The sequence below is a fragment of the Diplotaxodon limnothrissa genome, linkage group LG20, assembly GCF_057381915.1.
Source record: "Diplotaxodon limnothrissa isolate DT_005_m linkage group LG20, D_limnothrissa_male_GT1.1, whole genome shotgun sequence".
Classification (NCBI taxonomy): Eukaryota; Metazoa; Chordata; class Actinopteri; order Cichliformes; family Cichlidae; genus Diplotaxodon; species Diplotaxodon limnothrissa.
The window spans coordinates 6,323,224-6,339,721 of record NC_140615.1 but is presented as its reverse complement, the minus strand read 5'-3'; the positions used below and the strand labels follow the sequence as shown (position 1 = coordinate 6,339,721).

The window sequence follows — 16,498 nt, the reverse complement described above, 5'->3', positions numbered from 1 at the left end:
CAAATATGAACTACTGTGCAAAAGTCTTCCCTTGTTTAGTTTTTTCCCCAATAAAATGGGAAACGGGTGCAGCAGTTTATTGAAACGTGCAAACATAGATGGAAATTTGGTATATAAGAAACAGAGTTTGTACAATTCTAATGTTCTTTAAAGTCAGTATTTGGCATGACCACCTTTATTCTTCGACACAGCCTGAACTCTTAGGCAAGCATTCTTGTCATTTCTTTAACTAGTTTTCCAGACTTCTTAAAGGACATTCAAAGCTCTTCGTTGGATGTTGCCTTTAGATGATCCCACACTGCGTCATTAAGGTTCTGGGCTCTGTTGAGGCCAAATCCATGACTGATAATGCTCCTTTGTGTGTTTTTGCGGTGGATCGAAATCTGATGGTACTTTTTTGCATTCTTAATTTAATTAGTGTTGACAAGATCTCCCACACCACTGCCTCAAAGTGCTTAAACATACATTTTAAAGTTGGTGTTTTTCTCATGTACCTCAAGTACAATGACTGGACTGAAAATGAGTGGAAAAAACTTTGAAAGACATTTAGAAACCCTTTAGAAGTGTAAAGGAAAGCCGACTCAACTACTGTATTCTCAGGATCGTGCACTCACTTGAATTGGCAGAAGATGTCAGCATACTCAGGCAGGATGCCGCTGGCCTGGAGCACAGTGACACGGAAGGTAAAGACGCTGCCCACCTCCAAGTGGCTTGCCAGATCATCCCCATGACTTAGTTTGGTTTCTCCAATGTTACCCAGCTTGAGGTCTGAAGAAAGCCAGAGTGAAAGGTTAGTAGGCTTGTTGGATGACTTGTTTAAAAAAAAAAAAAACAGACCCTTGACTGCACTTGTGACTCTGCCGTCTCCATTTGACTTCTAAACAAGCACACATTCACGCATGTAATTTATAGAGAGGATTCTGGTGTTCACTCATCAAATAGCTTTCATACACGTTCCTTCACAGGACAAGAAAAACTGCCAAATTTCCATAACAAAACATTTTAAGTCCTCCTTTTTCATTAAACAGGACCATCTGCGCTTAACACTGGGGCTCATAGGTGGAAATTTACGAGTAAAGAGGTGAAAGTCTGGCAGCCTTACCCATGTCATTGATTCTGTTGAGCTCCTCTGAGGGTGTGATGACCTCTGAACTCTGACCCTGACCCTCTACGATGCGCAGCTCTTCCAGGGACAACCCGGAGCGGGTTATGACCTTGGAGGGGAAGTCATTCTGATTGAAACAGAGGAAGACATTAGCATATAGCTGGAGGAGCGACACTGAATCTCCAAACCTAGCTATAGTGTGAGGCATTGGCCATTTAAGGCTAGCCATTTTATTTGACTTGAATACATAGGAATATAATAAAAAATAAGGAACAGCAATGACTTGATGTTTGAACCACAATAATACACACCATCACAGAAAAGGTGCTGCTCCGGGCTTACCTTTTTGAAGTATTCATCATCAAAGGAAATCTTGGCAGTTCCTGACTGCCTCACTCCTGACCCGTAGTCTGGAGCTTCCTCGTCAGCTACAAAGAGAAAAACCCTCCTCTAATCAGGATCTATCTCAGACACAGATGACTTAAACTGTCAACACGGATCAAAAGGAATACACTGAATCTAAGGAATCTTTTCTTTGCCACTGTATCAGTGACTTAAAAAAGCTCTTCAATATGCTGCCATGCTGCTACTGAACATTAAAGCAGTTAAATTTACCATTTAAATAGCCTAAAAATTGAAAACTTCCTATGGCCCAAATACAGGGGCGCTCATATTTAATAAAGAGCAATAAGCGTGCTTTTATCTCCCCCAGTAGGCTCACTCACTAAAGAATCTCATTAATTACTCACCAGCTATAGCCTGGACCCCCACGCGCAGGAAGCCACGCACCTCGCCCTTCTCCGTTACTACGGCAACACGGTGAACCAGAGGTACAGGGTACAGCAGGTTACTCAGGTACACAAAAGCTCTGAGAGCAAAAAGGAGGAGAGAGATATGAAAACCTGAGCGCGGTGCAGTCTGGAAACAGCTGCGGCATTTTTCAGATACAGAAAACGTCAACATCCGATTCACGGTGGCTTTCACTAAACTGCTGATATCTGTTGGATCCCAAAGGAGATCTGAGCAGTGTCACAGACTGTTTTCTGACGTCTCCACAAAACATATACAGACTGACAGCAAATTCAAACACCCTGCGCACAATCGCTTTGAGTGTTTAGCACATATTAATAATTACAATAACATACTGCAAAATATTAGTGACATTTATGTGAGGAGAAGCAAAAAAATAAAATTAAGGACCCAAGAAAAAAAAAACAAGGGGGGGAATATAAACTCAAACATGCTCCGGGGCGCTGAAATCTGCAGCAGCTCAAACCATCTGTTTTATTTTTAAACTGCGTGACACGGTGGTGACGGATCGCCGGGGCTGCGGCGGTAAAGCCTGTAACAGGGTGGTTTATTGTGCTGCGTTATGGCCGTGTTAGTCTCTTACTCACGCACTCACTGTCAGTTTGTTTTGTGGGACTTGATTTGTTTTGCTGTACATCTGACGGCCTACTCTTTTTTTTAAACTGTCTGCTGTCCCAGTGCAGGGAGACTCGAGGCTAAGATGGAGGAAAGATATGAATCTGTAAATTCTCTGAAGTCACAGTGACGCAAGTTAGCCGAGCTTAGTTCAGCTCAGTCTGGCTGCACCGATCTGTCTTCTTCTGAGGCGGGAGAGTCGTTTTTTTTTTTTTTTTTTAAGTAGCCATTATGTTTACAGCACTGAGGCTGCGGCATGGGTGCAACGTGAGCTGCTGCAGCATTTCACAACAATGAATTAAAACAAATCCCAGTGAGCCTGATTGAGTGACAACTACCAACTACTTGTCAGTTAATATGAACTACAATCCATCACATGTACACTGTTATAGCAGACAAGGTTATAAGAACATAATGATGTAATCACAATGTAATAAATAAAAGATATAAAGAGGAAAAAAGATTTAGAGGATTAAAAAAACAACAACATAAGATGACAAATAGCCAATCAGCTTCCACACAGCAAATACATGTATTTCGAACACAGATGGCGGTTAATGCAGTCAGCACTGCGATGGTGGCGGGGAATGAGACATCACGCTGGGAGGATGGATAAAGATGGCGGCTTTTTTTGTGGGACTCTAAATTAAGTCTAAATTAAAAGTGTGACTAAGCATATTACATCGAAAAAGTGCCCAAATTATCTCGAACTGGAAGTCATTTGCGCACATGTGTTTACTCACATTTTAAGCTCCTGATCTTTAATAATAATGTTGGTGCATTTTGTCCCTTTACATCTATTCACTGCACTGCTGCTCGATGCGAAACTATCAACTATCCAAAATCTATTTCTGCATCGTCACAGGGCGTAATCCAGTACATCCTCAGTTTTTCCTATTTTCTTCACTGGTTTCTCTTTGCTCTGTATCTGCATACACGCAAATAAAAAATAAACCAAGCCAACATCAGCTCCAAACTCCTGCCCCAGCCTGTATGTGAACGCCACGGTCACCAACCTTCCCACCAGGATGAACCAGGGGGAGCGGTCGTAGAAGGGGTCCTGGCCATCGCTGAAGATGTCCGAGCCCTCCTCGGTGCCGGCGTCTGAGCTCGTGTCGTCCACGAACGCCTCATCGTCGATCAAGTCAGACATCTCGCTCTGGCGCTCGTCCGCCATCTCCGTGATCTCCGAGTCGGTGGTGGAGAAAGTAGGAGAGGGTGTGCGGTCAGCCAGGTGCTCATTGACGCAACCGTGGAAGATGGGGGAGCTGATGGGGGCGGTAGTTTGGGAAGAGTGGCGAGAACCAAGGATAGGTAAGAGTGGAGCAATAGAGTTAAAACAGCTCAGTGAGCACGGCATCGATGTGACACTTCACTTTCAGAAACAAACATTTCCTTCCTCAAACAACATAAAACACATAGCTGGACACTTTCTCCAGTAGGTAATGTAAACGATTATCAGCTACACAGAATAATGTGAAGAGTTAATGCAAATAAATTTGTAGGATTCAATTCATAGGCAGCAGGTATTAAGCCAACAGTGTGACAGCGGTTTACAGAAACATGACTATTTTAAACCAAAATGAAACGTCACTTTAAAGGATTAACATACAAATCGTCTCACACACGCTGAATGAAAAGAGGATAGAATACAAAAATGCCTCAAATTTCCACATTATCCAAAATCCACAATGCTATTAACAAGTGTTTGCATGAATTACAGGCGGATATCAACATGGGAGTGACATGTGCGAACAGACACAGCAAAATGATACACAGGATTAAAAAAAAAAAAACTACAAAAAAACAACACAGGATTAAAATGTGACATCAAATAAAATAATAAATACAAAAAGGAAAGTTGATATGTGACATGAAATCATATGGGAAAATAAAATCAACAACAAAAAAATAAAAATGAAGGATTTCTGCGAGGAGCAAAACACCAACAGACATAAATCATAAAACACGAGGCCCAAATGTGTGAAAACGCTGGTGCATGTAACTTCAATGGCAGAGGATGAAAGTGAGAAGTGGAACACGAGTGAACGTGATGCACCGTACGCTTCTGTTGGTTCTGCGTTACATACCTCCCCACGAGTTTGAACCAGTGGAAACGGTCATAGAAGGGGTCGTTTCCTGTCAAAGTGCCCTCACAATCCTCCTGGTGCGTGGAGGCCATTTCTCCAGCGCGGTCGTACATCGCTCTCATCTGGTCTAGCCTCTGCCTGCAAATGACAAGCGAGTCATTTTAATGGAAGAGCGATGAGAAAGATAGAGGTCCTAAAAGTCAGAAGGCAGAGACTGCTGGGTGTACAGACGCTGATATCATAGCTCTTTGTGTCTTTTTTGCATTCCTGGTACAGGAAATATGAGAAGAGGCACACAAAAAATAAATAAATTTGCACAAAAGCAGATAGATGCAAACAAAAAAAGGAAAAAGAAAGTTTAAAATACTTAAAATATCTTTTGGTAAATTATTTCTTATACAGGTTAGTTACTCTAAAATTACAGTTAAAATCTGAAGTTAGGGCTTTTATTATTATTTTCATTATTATTGTTGAGAATGGTCTTTCAGTGATAGATACCAGTTTATTAGGTACACCTGTTTAACAGCATTTTAAGAATAACCAATTTGAAAAAAACAACAACAACAAAAAAAAACCCCAATTATGTGTCAAACGTGTCTCAATTGGAGCTTCAGGATTTAAATGTATGTGTTGTAAATAAACTCAGGAATAGTTTAAGAAGGAAAAGTGGAAGCATTACTTGAGTTTTTCAAGGGACCAGTAGTGCGTGGCTCCATTCTTCAGGTCTTGAACCTCTACAGCGACCACGGTGCGAGGGAAAGGTCTCGGGTCACGATCTTTCTCTGGCTCTGGGGGAAGGAGCTCAGGGGGCAGTGGCGAGTATGGTGTGTCTGTCAGCAAGACAAACTGGAACTGGACCTGATGAATGATGGGAAAGGACGAATACAAGGGACTGTTTATATCTTCAGGTAAGTAAATGTTCGAAGGTTGGTTGATATCGTGAAGCTGAAAGATCAGATGAACACCCCTCCACTCCCTTCCTCTTCATGCCCTTTTGATCTCAGCATCTTCTGGACACTAAAGCAATTAATAACATTCGATATAAATCACACACAGATAGAAACCCAAGATAAAATCCTGTCAGCTTATGATGAAAATGGCCTGGAAATGTGACAGATGACTCATTACTGGTATTAATCACAGAGGGCCTAGAAGTGGACACGCATTTAAATCACACTTTTATCCCGGATAAGGGAGGTAAACCAGGCATCAGTTTTATTTAAAGGAGTTTTGACAGGAACATAAAAAAAAAAAAATATCTGTGTGACCTTGAAATAATAATAATAATAATAAAATTTTATTTATATAGCACCTCTCTAGACAGAATCACAAAGTGCTGCACATAAGATAACAAATAATAAAAGGGTAAAACAGACAATATAAACAGAAATTTAACCAAAAACAGTTTTAAAAAGGTGAGTTTTGAGTTGTTTTTTAAAAACAACTACCGAGTCCACAGTTATGAGGGAGAGAGTTCCACAGTCTCAGGGCCACAGTGGCAAAAGCTCTGTCACCCTTAGTTCTCATCTTAGTCTGTTTTATAGCAAGTAAGCCCTGATAAGATGACCTCAGGGACCTGCTAGGGACATAGGGCTGTAGCAGATCGGAGATGTAGATCGGTGACAGTCCATCCAAGGCTCCAAATGTCAAGACCAGGATCTTAAAATGTACTCTAAATTCAACAGGAAGCCAGTGTAGCTGAAATAGCAATGGTGTCACATGTGAATACTTGGAGGATTTTATCAACAGCCTAGTTGCAGCGTTTTGCACAACCTGCAGACGATCCAGAGAACCTTTGCTTAGACACATATACATGCATAGTAATGGAATGGCATTGATATACAGCTTTGTTATCTTAGTAACCATTTAAAGTGCTTTAAAGTAAAAGCCACATCTCTAACCTTGAGGCCGATGTCACTGAGATTCAAACTCGGCCGAGACTTTTAGCAGATACACCAATGTTATCAATTTGAAACTGCTACTCTGCATCGTTCTCGAGCTGTCGCATGCACAAACTTGGGTGTCCAGGTAAGATCAAAAGCAGGAACCTTCTTACAGTGAGGCGACACCTTCTTTAACAAGGAGGGTGCCGCCATTTTTATTTATTTTTTTGCTGGTTCTTTAAAATGTATCAATCACATCCAAAGAACACCAGAATGGTCTACTGCTGGCTGCAAGAACTTCCAGTATCTAAAAAAACTGAAGGCCTGCATCACTTTTAATTTTGTGTTAGCATGCTGCACGCTAATGTGGCCACAATTAGCACTAGCATATAAACATAGAAACATATAAAATAGACAAATAGAATAGCCTTTTATTGTCATTGAACATGTACAACGAAACTGTAGAGGGAAGGGGATGCATAAGAAAAGTCTATGATCACAATACAAGTAATTTCTGAAATGTCAACACCGCTGCATGAAAACATTTTGTACTGAACGAGTCTATCCTCTTTGTGGGCTTTATTGCCAGCCGACAGCTCTCAGATGGCTGTTCCCATCTTGATGAAGCTGTATTATATAAACAGGGCTTCTTGAGAGGAGGGCTTTAAATAAATAAGGAGCTAAAATGGAACTTTTCTTTTTACAGAGCTGAAAAAGAGGCGGGGAAACAGCGTATAGTGTAAGGATGATAATATTTTATTTTAACACCAAGTTATCTAAGCACACTCTGCAAACCCCTAAAATCATGCTAGGAACCTGTAAGTCATTATTATATGGAAAATATTTTATGCAGCAACCTTTAAGTCTAAGATCCTCTGACCCATTAACATCATCAGGCGCTTCCCTTGTGACACTCTCCCAGGCCTGAGGGTGTGTCATGTGGGTTTGTGTTTAGGTGTCAGTGAAATACGTAGAAAATGACAGATTATTGCTATGAGGGTGATTCACTTCAAGGTAAATAAAGAGAAATACCAATTCACTTACTTTCTTCTTCAGTTCCACACTGATGGCATTAGCCTCTTTTAGGTAGACGGCATTTCCCCACAGCTGATCTCGAAGGGAGGTGAACTGATGGTACCTCCACTTCCTGAAGGCCCACTGAGCCAGCTCAAACTCATGCTGAGTCCACGGCACTGTGCGGATACAAAAGACAGAGGGGGCGTTATCAAGATAAATACAGCAGTTATTAAACCTTACAAATCAAATAATCATAAAACCCAAAAGGACCATAGCTTTGATTTAGCCCAGCCACAGGTCTATCCTACTTAGCATTAATGCTTGAAATTCAAGAGGATCTCTCAGTTATAGCATTTTGTCAACTTCACTTTAAAGGTAACATTACTTGTAGGCACTGACTGCAGTATCAACAGTTTCCTTTTGAGGCTCTCAAACAGAATTAATGAAAAAAGTTCCAGAAAAGCATGAAACTTACAAACGTATGCGTCAAGAACCAAAACTAAGAGGTTTCTTGTATGAAACTACAATCTGAGCATAAAGGTTTGGTTTTGTCACAATAAACAGAACCCCTTTAAACATGACAGAGCCTGTATTCACATTAGGTTTCATAATGTGCCACCAAGATGGATGAGATTAAGACTAAATTAATTAATGACCCATCGCTGGTTATTACCAGTCTTTCATCCAGACTTAAAATGATGGAAACCAGCACAGAGGCATGCTCTGAAACCTGAAACAGTGATTTAATGACATTTGTCATCACTGGGCTGAATAAGTATGGTCCTTTAGACTTCATAATGATGAGCATTTCTGACCTGGTCTCCCTTGAAGAAAAAAAAAAAATCTCAATGGATTTTTTTTGGTTAAACAGAGGTTTAGTAAAAGTAATATATAAATTTATGTAAAACGACATATACCATTAGTAGTATGTTTATTGTGCATGGACTAGAGGATGTACTAGTTTTGAGCTAGTTTTCTGTTAATACCTTCAATGGGTAATTAATGTGGCACTATTAAAATACTTGAATCTGAATGAAAGTGATATTATGGATATGTAAATACTATACGCACATCCAAGGAGTTTAGGCTCTGGACACAAAGTGTGGAAGAAAACAGACACAGTTCATTTATACATTTATATAAAAATAAACACACACACCCACACATATATATCTATATATTATATTTTAGCATTACATGTAGTGTGTACAGGAAAAACAATCATCTTCAGGTCTGAAAATGCATACTACACACCTTCCTCTTCCTCCTCCTCCTCCAACTCTTCTTCATCGGGTGTCTCAGCTACCAGTGAGCGAGTCTCCACCTGTTTCTGAAGCTCCTGCAATTTGCTCTCGTAAACCTGGACACCAACACAGGGAAGAGGAGAGAGAACGTGGAAAACTGTCCATCAGCGGCAACAACAGGTGACGCCAACCCAACGAGGGTTTTATTTGTGAAAAACGAGCACTGAAGACTGTGATTATGAAGCCAAATGATGCGCGCTTCTGGATGTGTAATAGCATTAAACTGGTTTATAGTTATTAGATTGTGAGCCCTACCCTTATATTGTGAATTTCTAGATAAATATGTTGCACATAAGCAATTCATGCATCATTACAAAGGAAAAAATATAGATTTTTACTGTCCATGAAACTAAGATATTATTAAATCCAGGACTAAAGAGGTTCAATAAAGTTCTAATTATGTGGATCGCTCAGCTCTTCACCAGTACAACAAAGGAGAAACCATCTCCTTTGTAAGTATGTAAGAGCATAAACTGTGGAATACTTTCTATATTGATCAATGAGGGAAAAAAAGCATCTGAGAGCAGTGGTATGAGGGGAAGCAGAGAGGTGCTGGTAGAAGCTGAGTCAACTGTAATCCAATGAGGGGCGCCATCATCATCATCAGGACAGGCTGTGTTCCCAATGACCTCATCCTGTTTGTTCACAGTCTTCTGAGAAGACAATGCAGCCTTTTCATTTGTCTGCTGAACTCCTACCAGCAAGCTGACGTCTCCTCGTTTAAGGAGTCCGTGGAAATCCAGCATGAAAGTTTCACCGATCAACTCGAAGCTACAGAGTTTATTAGAAGGACACTTTAAGCACCTTTAACCTGACTGTTGCAAATTATTAACCCTGCACGCTGCCTACATGCAGATTCTACTCTTATTTAGGTTTAGTGGTAGTGGAAAACAAATAACAGCAATATGTAACAAACAACTGCACATGGATCATGTCATTTTATTTCATTTCATTCATACCTTGACAATAAAACACATAGTTGTGGTATATCCTTTATGAAAACCAGTGAACAATACTGTTCAATGTTAATGTGCTCTATCAAGGAGCAACACAACTCGGTACACAGCCACAATGAGGCACTTTATGTGGTTGTAGGTTCAAAAAACACAAGATGTACGACACTCAGACACAGAGACCTAGCATACTTATAAATGCTGATTTCAGAGCTGTACACACGGTGGTTCATTTGATGCTGTACACTGTCCAGCTTACCCGGTCACCATCTGCACCAGAGCTTATGTTAAACAACTTTCTTTTAATAGATTCATCAGGGCTGAGGAAATGTAAGCTACTCCATGCAAAGATAGTCAAACATATGAGGGGAAGGCTGGCTGAATATGTCATGTCATTTGGGTTTTTTTGTTACAGCATAGTAAGGCAGAATTTATACTGTCAAAACTTAAGAGCATTAAAAAGAAAATAAATTCAAATCCCAGGTTTAACAATATGATAGTCCTCAAAGGTCTCGCCCGTCCTGCTGTGAGTGTCGCTGTTTGTCTGAAATAATTTGAAGGCCATCTGATATCTAATGTTAATAATTAATGGGGGTTCTTTTAAAGCTAAAAATGCAGCAGACAACAGGCCGATTAAAAAGGTAGGCAAATACGCACACGCTAAAGCACAGAGGCAAAAACACTGATACAGACTACTGAAGTTATTAACATGGGCAACAGATTTCACAGACCATCACACCCATATCTGTCTTGGTTGTGTGAATATGCAGCTAAAAACAAGGCAGTCCTTAAAAAAAACAAAAATCTCATTTGATATGGACATTTCTCCTGAATACCATTATGCAAACATTTCAAGTCTTTGTCCTGCTTCCAACATTTTTAGGGCGAGTCTTTGGGAACCTTGACAACACTCTGTAGGGCATCCATCTGAAACACAGTGAACTCTGTGCTTACTCAATGAGCCACAAACCTAAAATGTAATTTTAACCAGACTGAGTGCTTCATACAGGAAGAAAATGGGAAGCTATTCAGTGAAACTTTGAAATGGATACAATTTGCATTCACGTACAATCGAGGGTGCTCTCTGTGCTTTTCAGCGTAGTGGTTCTTGTCTTTAGTGAACTCCAAAACTCATGGACATGTTTTAAAACCTTTTTTGGACTTGGTCTGCTTTTAAAACATATTTTTAAAAGAACTTAGTATCTTTAAAAATTAGTGCAGTCAATAACAAATTATGCAGCTTATCCGTGAAGTGAGGAAGTGCAAAACACTGTCATGTAAGTAGTTGGTAGCTACATATTTGAAGGTTTTTTTTTGTTTTTGGTTAAACTGTAAAGTAAAAAGAAAGACAGGAAAAAGTTTGTAATCAAGCAAATAAGATGATTACTAAAAAATGTATAAGTCAGTATGTTATTGATAAAAAGTTAGTTTTGGTTAGTTAAGGTATGAAGCTTCCTTTACAAAATTAATCTGCAAACCTGTCCGTAGGCACTGAATTAAAAGGAAGGCAAAGAAAATACTGAATTGCAAAGGCAGAGCAGGATTAATAGAGTTAGAGCATCTAAAAAGGCACTTTAAAAAAAACCCACTTTCTTTATATGTCAGTCTGTTTAAAAAGGCACACGATTGACTGGTGCTTCAAGTTATTCCTCAAGTGGTCTTTTGATTCCAGATCTAGGCCAATGATGCGTTGTAACAAAATGCTTTGAGGTAAACATGATCGTGCCAAAGACAACTGATTCTCCAATCCTACCGTGCAGCTTAACAGTACGTAGATAAAACACTGGGTGTGTTCTGTTCCTAAAGTGGGCACCAACAAAAATGCGTATTGGACACGTCACTATGTTCATGTCACAGTGGCCATTTAAAAAAAAAACAACAAAAAAAAACACAACACTCTACTTTCATCAATACTAAAATGGCAATAATGTAAACTCAGAAATTCGACCGTGAAAGTAATTTGGCAAATCAAAGTGTGATTCATCAACTTGTCACACATGCTGATAAATGAAGAGTAGGCGTGACATGTTAAAAAAAATTATCTGTTGGCTTTGAATCCTTTGAATCCCAGTGACAGTGATGACAATGCACACGATGCACAAAACAAATGATAAAAATGTCATATGATGATACTGATGGTGATAAAATGTCTCTTTTTTTATATATATTTATATATAATACATACAATACTTGGATCAACCAGTAACACCGATCTAGTGCAATAGTCACAGTCACTTTTTGTCAGAGCTGTTGTGATCTGTAATGTGTTTGCCTACTAAAAGTCTGTCAATCTAGTTCCTCACTCCTCAAGTCCCACTCAGACCGTCGTCTCTCTGCTGGCTTTTAGGTTAGGAGCAGACATTTGCCTGCGCATTCGTGGAGGTGGCTGAAAGTTGACTGGATGGTTAGGATGGTCAGTGTGATGGTAATGCTGGTAACCATTGAAGCCGCCATCGGCATACATTGCGCCGTTATAGTGGCATGGCTGTTGGTGGTGGTGAGGCTGGGGATGTGCTGGCTGGTAGTGGCGGGGCTGGTAGAAAGCCTGCGTATACCTCCTGTTGCTTTCAGACTGCTGCAGTGACTCCATGGAGCCCGAGGGACGCTGACGGTGATTAAAGGAGTTGCTGCGGCCTCGTTCGTGCAGCTGCTGATGTTGGTTGTTCCTATAGTTATGCCTGTGACCCTGGTTTAAACCTTGGTCTGAGTCCTTGCTTCTGCGCTGAACTGATGGGCTTTGCAGCGCTGGAGAGACTTGGATAACTGAAGCAGCCATCTTATCCATCTTATCGCTACACTGTACATCTTCTCCAGCTAGGCTTTCTGCCTCCTCTTCCTGTACAGCTTCTTTGGGCACCTTTAACTCTATAACCTGCTCATCTGTAATTATGATATGAGTACCCGGGCTCCACGAGTTACGGTGCTTTGGATTACTTTTGAAGGGGAAGCGTAATTTACGGTCTTCTGGTGGTATAAAGCGATGAGGCCCGGGATGCCGGCGGAGCTGCTTGGAGATCTCTTGTTGCTGTAGATTCTTGAGGCGCAGCTGCTCTTGACGCATCCAGCGCATGTGGCCTCGCTTTAGCGTTGAATCATCTGCCATACTTTGGCCTGTTAGTGAATCTGCATCTTCTTCGTCAGGCTTTTCAGGCACAGGTAGTTTTCCTTCCTGAGGGCTTGGAGTTCTTGCTTCACAAGTAGAGGGACCTACAATGGGAGGCTTTTCTTGGCCCTCTGGGGTTATGAGCGGTAGGACCTTTTCCATTTTAACCATCTTATTCCTGAGGGCACGGATCTCCTCATCCTTCATGTTATTCTGTTTCTTCACCTCCTGCAGGATGTCCTCGAGTTTATCAATGTGCACTTTTAGTTCGTCCATAACAACTCCTCCGGGTCGAGACCCATTGGTCATGACATCCTCAATGCGCTCGTCACCAACCCCTACAGTGTCCCAAACATCCCGAGCCACCGCCCTCCACGAGTCCCGCTCGTTGGGGTCCTTCTTGCCATAGCTAGCGCAAAGCTCCTTCATCTTTACAATAGCCAAAGCCTCGATTTCCTGCCGTGTGTGACGGAAGTCATTGAGCGCCACTTCGTAGCAGATTTCTTTGACTGCCTGGATCTTCAGGTCAGAGATGGTGACCCACTTAGAGTCCTTGGTGATGCGGCGCCGCTGAGGGATCTGGTACATTTTCACTGGCTCTCTTCTTTTCCCACTGCTGGGTAATCCACACTTTTTCACTATGGTTTGGAGCTTGCTGGGAGGTAGCTTTTCCCTCAGGGAAGTGATCAGTCTCCAGCTCTCTTCGCAAGACCTCTTATCTGAGTCATCCCCACTATCAGAGTCTCCATCCTTAAGAAAACAACACAGGACACAAACCAGATGGGTCCCCCCCAAAAAAAGGAGAAATTACAATGGGAAATCAGGGAGAGGATGAAAAGATGGCTTTTAAAAAAGAAAAAAAGAAAAGAATGAACATATAAATATGCAACAAGGGAACACCAACCACGAGTCAAAGTTATATCAGAAGATTACGTTCTGTCTTAAGCGCAGACAGCATTTCCAAATTCTGGATTTTTAACCAAAAGTGACAATTACACTAATATTAGAAACACTTTGCATACATCATTATTATACAAGATGTATGGCAACATGCAAGATTATTTTTAAAGTTATGCTGAAAATAAAGCTATAGAAACGGGAAAAATTTATTCACAGAAACAGTGGCTTCCATTGACTTTCTTGTCAGTTTTCCCTCTCTAACTTCTCCACCGAAACGGCGCTGTGGATATAAATTCATGTTCAACACAACACTCGCTAAAACTTTTTATATGTCTGAAATGGATGTGTCCTTTTTGGACCTTATTGTTCCCAGTGTTGCATATTGATATTAAAGGTAAAGCATGTCTATCATGATTAGAAAGAAAATATCAATAGATGATAGTTGCTGATTGGAGCACATCTGTACTGTTTTGTGATATTCCTCTTCTTAGTGGAAAATTTTGTGAGCTGGATCCCAAACATGCTACAGCAGCATGCATGTAGATGAATTCTGGAGCTTTCCCCCTTTAGTCCAGAAGGTTTGAGTGGCTTTAGTATTAGTGGTAAGTTAGCAGACAGTGTTCTTGCAGTTGATCAGAAAGCCAGTAGAGAGAGGAGATGCAGAAGTGCGGATAAGTGTTAATCCACTACAAGAAAGTTGTTAGTTGGAGGGGAAAAAAAAAAAAAAAAATGCAGTTTCTCATTTTTTTGGAGACAGCATACATTACAGATCACAACCAGTAGAGATCATTTCGATTGTGTGTATGAGACTGTACGTATCTTTGGGAAGAATTGGACATGTTATGTCCCTGGGAGTCTGAACCCTCTGTGTGTAATTCTGCACATATAAAACCACCAGGATGTGAACGAGGCCCCGTGATTCACTGAGTTAACTGTGAGCAGTGGTAACTGTTGTTCAGTCGTGCCCTCACAGATGCCAAAGAAGTCAATGAGAAACCACATTGTCACTATCTGTCAAAAACTACAGCAGAAATTGTTGTTATCACAATGCATTGTACATATCAGCAACTGCATTGAAGAGATGAAACTCAGGACAAAACAGAGTAAGAAAACTAGAGTAGAAATCTAATCCAAGCAAATCAACAGCCACTTCAGAGTTGACCAGCTCCGGCAAACACTGCAACTTAGTCCACAACCAGTACTGAATGAGTTAAGAAAACATGCTATTAAAATGAACCATGCAAAAGCAGCGTCACTTTTTAACATGTTTTTCGATGCTGATAAATGCTGAATCGGTTTTAAAGGAAATTTGATCTTCATATCAAATCAATTTTAGCTGCAAGTTGCTGTTTTGCAAGATTCAGATCCACTAAAGAAGACACAAGAAAGGGGAAAACAGGGGTTTGGAAAGGGGAAAGCTTTACAGTCTAATTCTTGCTCAATCAAGCTGCTACAGAAAAAATAAATAAATTGTTGAACACAAGAGGACAGCCAGTAAAAGCTTATCCGTCTCAAACCAGAAAAACTTCCATGCAAAAAGAACAGACATGCGCTAGGAGTAAAAGTGTGATTCACACATAAACATCTCAAAGTGTCAGAGCTCGGAGTGAGAATTAGTACTAGTGAGATTTAAAAGGACCAAATGAAACCACCATCCAAAGAAACAAGCTGTCAAATTGTAACTGATCGTAGCTTTGGAGATACTTTTACTTTGAAATCCACGAGAGATAGCCTGAAGTACATCAAAAATCACACAAAATATCCCAAACTAACACGTTCACTCAATAGGCTGCTTCTAGTAGCGATTTCATTAACTTTAACAAAAGGAAGAACTGACATTACAGCTCCTTTTACACCCACTCTGCACTTATTACTAACTGGTTTAAAACATCTTTGATAACAAAAAACAGAGTGAGTTCTTTAAATTCACAAAAGGGGCTTATTTGAACTCACCAGTCGCTGCTGCTCCAGAAGCTGATCGGCTTCTTCCTTCTCTTTTTTGTACAAGATTTCCATCTCAGTGAGTCTACACGGCAGAGTAAAATAAAAGTTTTGAAACACATCAAACAATCCACATTTAATGCCACACAACTACTCGCATATTTAAAATAAATGAACGTCATAGATTGCATACCTTTTCTCCATTTCCTGCTTCATGTCAATGCCCTGTTTCTCCAGGAGTTCTCTCTGAGCAAATGTCCAATCAACGGGCTCCACGGGGGTTTCGGCCGATGGCGTCTTCTCCCTTTCAGCTCTGGCCTGCTCTGGGTGGTTGAACCGGAACACGTGGTTCTTTCCCATAATGATGCGATTGCCTTAGAGAAGGCAGCACAAGCATGAAAGAAATTTCTTAAACGCTACAGGTCATAAATACATTTCATAATTTGGGCATTAAGAAATTAGTTACATCATATCTGCTTACAGACATCACACAAATGTTCACAGTTTGTATAGAAAACTTTCTACACACATACCTGAACGAAGCTGGATCGAGTCCTCAACACGCTTGCCGTTGACGTAGGTCTCCGATCCCTCGCAGGGCACCAGCATGACAATAACTTTAGCAAAAACAAACCAATCGCAAATCAATCATTCTGAATGACTCATCACCATTCAAAAAAAACAAACAAACAAACAAACAAAAAAAAAAACCAAAAAGAAAAACCCACAAATACGTCACCCATTAGATGTAGTCTATATATTTATATACTCGTTTCA

At 40.5% G+C, this 16,498-nt stretch overlaps 1 protein-coding gene across 1 annotated transcript in view; it reads right to left on the bottom strand.

Moving 5' to 3' along the window:
• kif1b (kinesin family member 1B) overlaps positions 1-16,498 on the bottom strand; it is a 67,582-nt gene that overhangs the window by 10,793 nt on the left and 40,291 nt on the right. Inside the window, exons 20-31 of the mRNA XM_085345104.1 lie at positions 16,255-16,338; positions 15,915-16,095; positions 15,734-15,806; positions 8,775-8,880; positions 7,548-7,696; positions 5,300-5,478; positions 4,621-4,758; positions 3,547-3,798; positions 1,855-1,973; positions 1,448-1,533; positions 1,103-1,232; positions 615-768 (exon numbers count right to left, since the gene is read on the bottom strand). Of these exons, the coding sequence (XP_085201230.1) occupies positions 615-768; positions 1,103-1,232; positions 1,448-1,533; positions 1,855-1,973; positions 3,547-3,798; positions 4,621-4,758; positions 5,300-5,478; positions 7,548-7,696; positions 8,775-8,880; positions 15,734-15,806; positions 15,915-16,095; positions 16,255-16,338 (1,651 nt within the window). The remainder of the gene's footprint in view (positions 1-614; positions 769-1,102; positions 1,233-1,447; positions 1,534-1,854; positions 1,974-3,546; positions 3,799-4,620; positions 4,759-5,299; positions 5,479-7,547; positions 7,697-8,774; positions 8,881-15,733; positions 15,807-15,914; positions 16,096-16,254; positions 16,339-16,498) is intronic.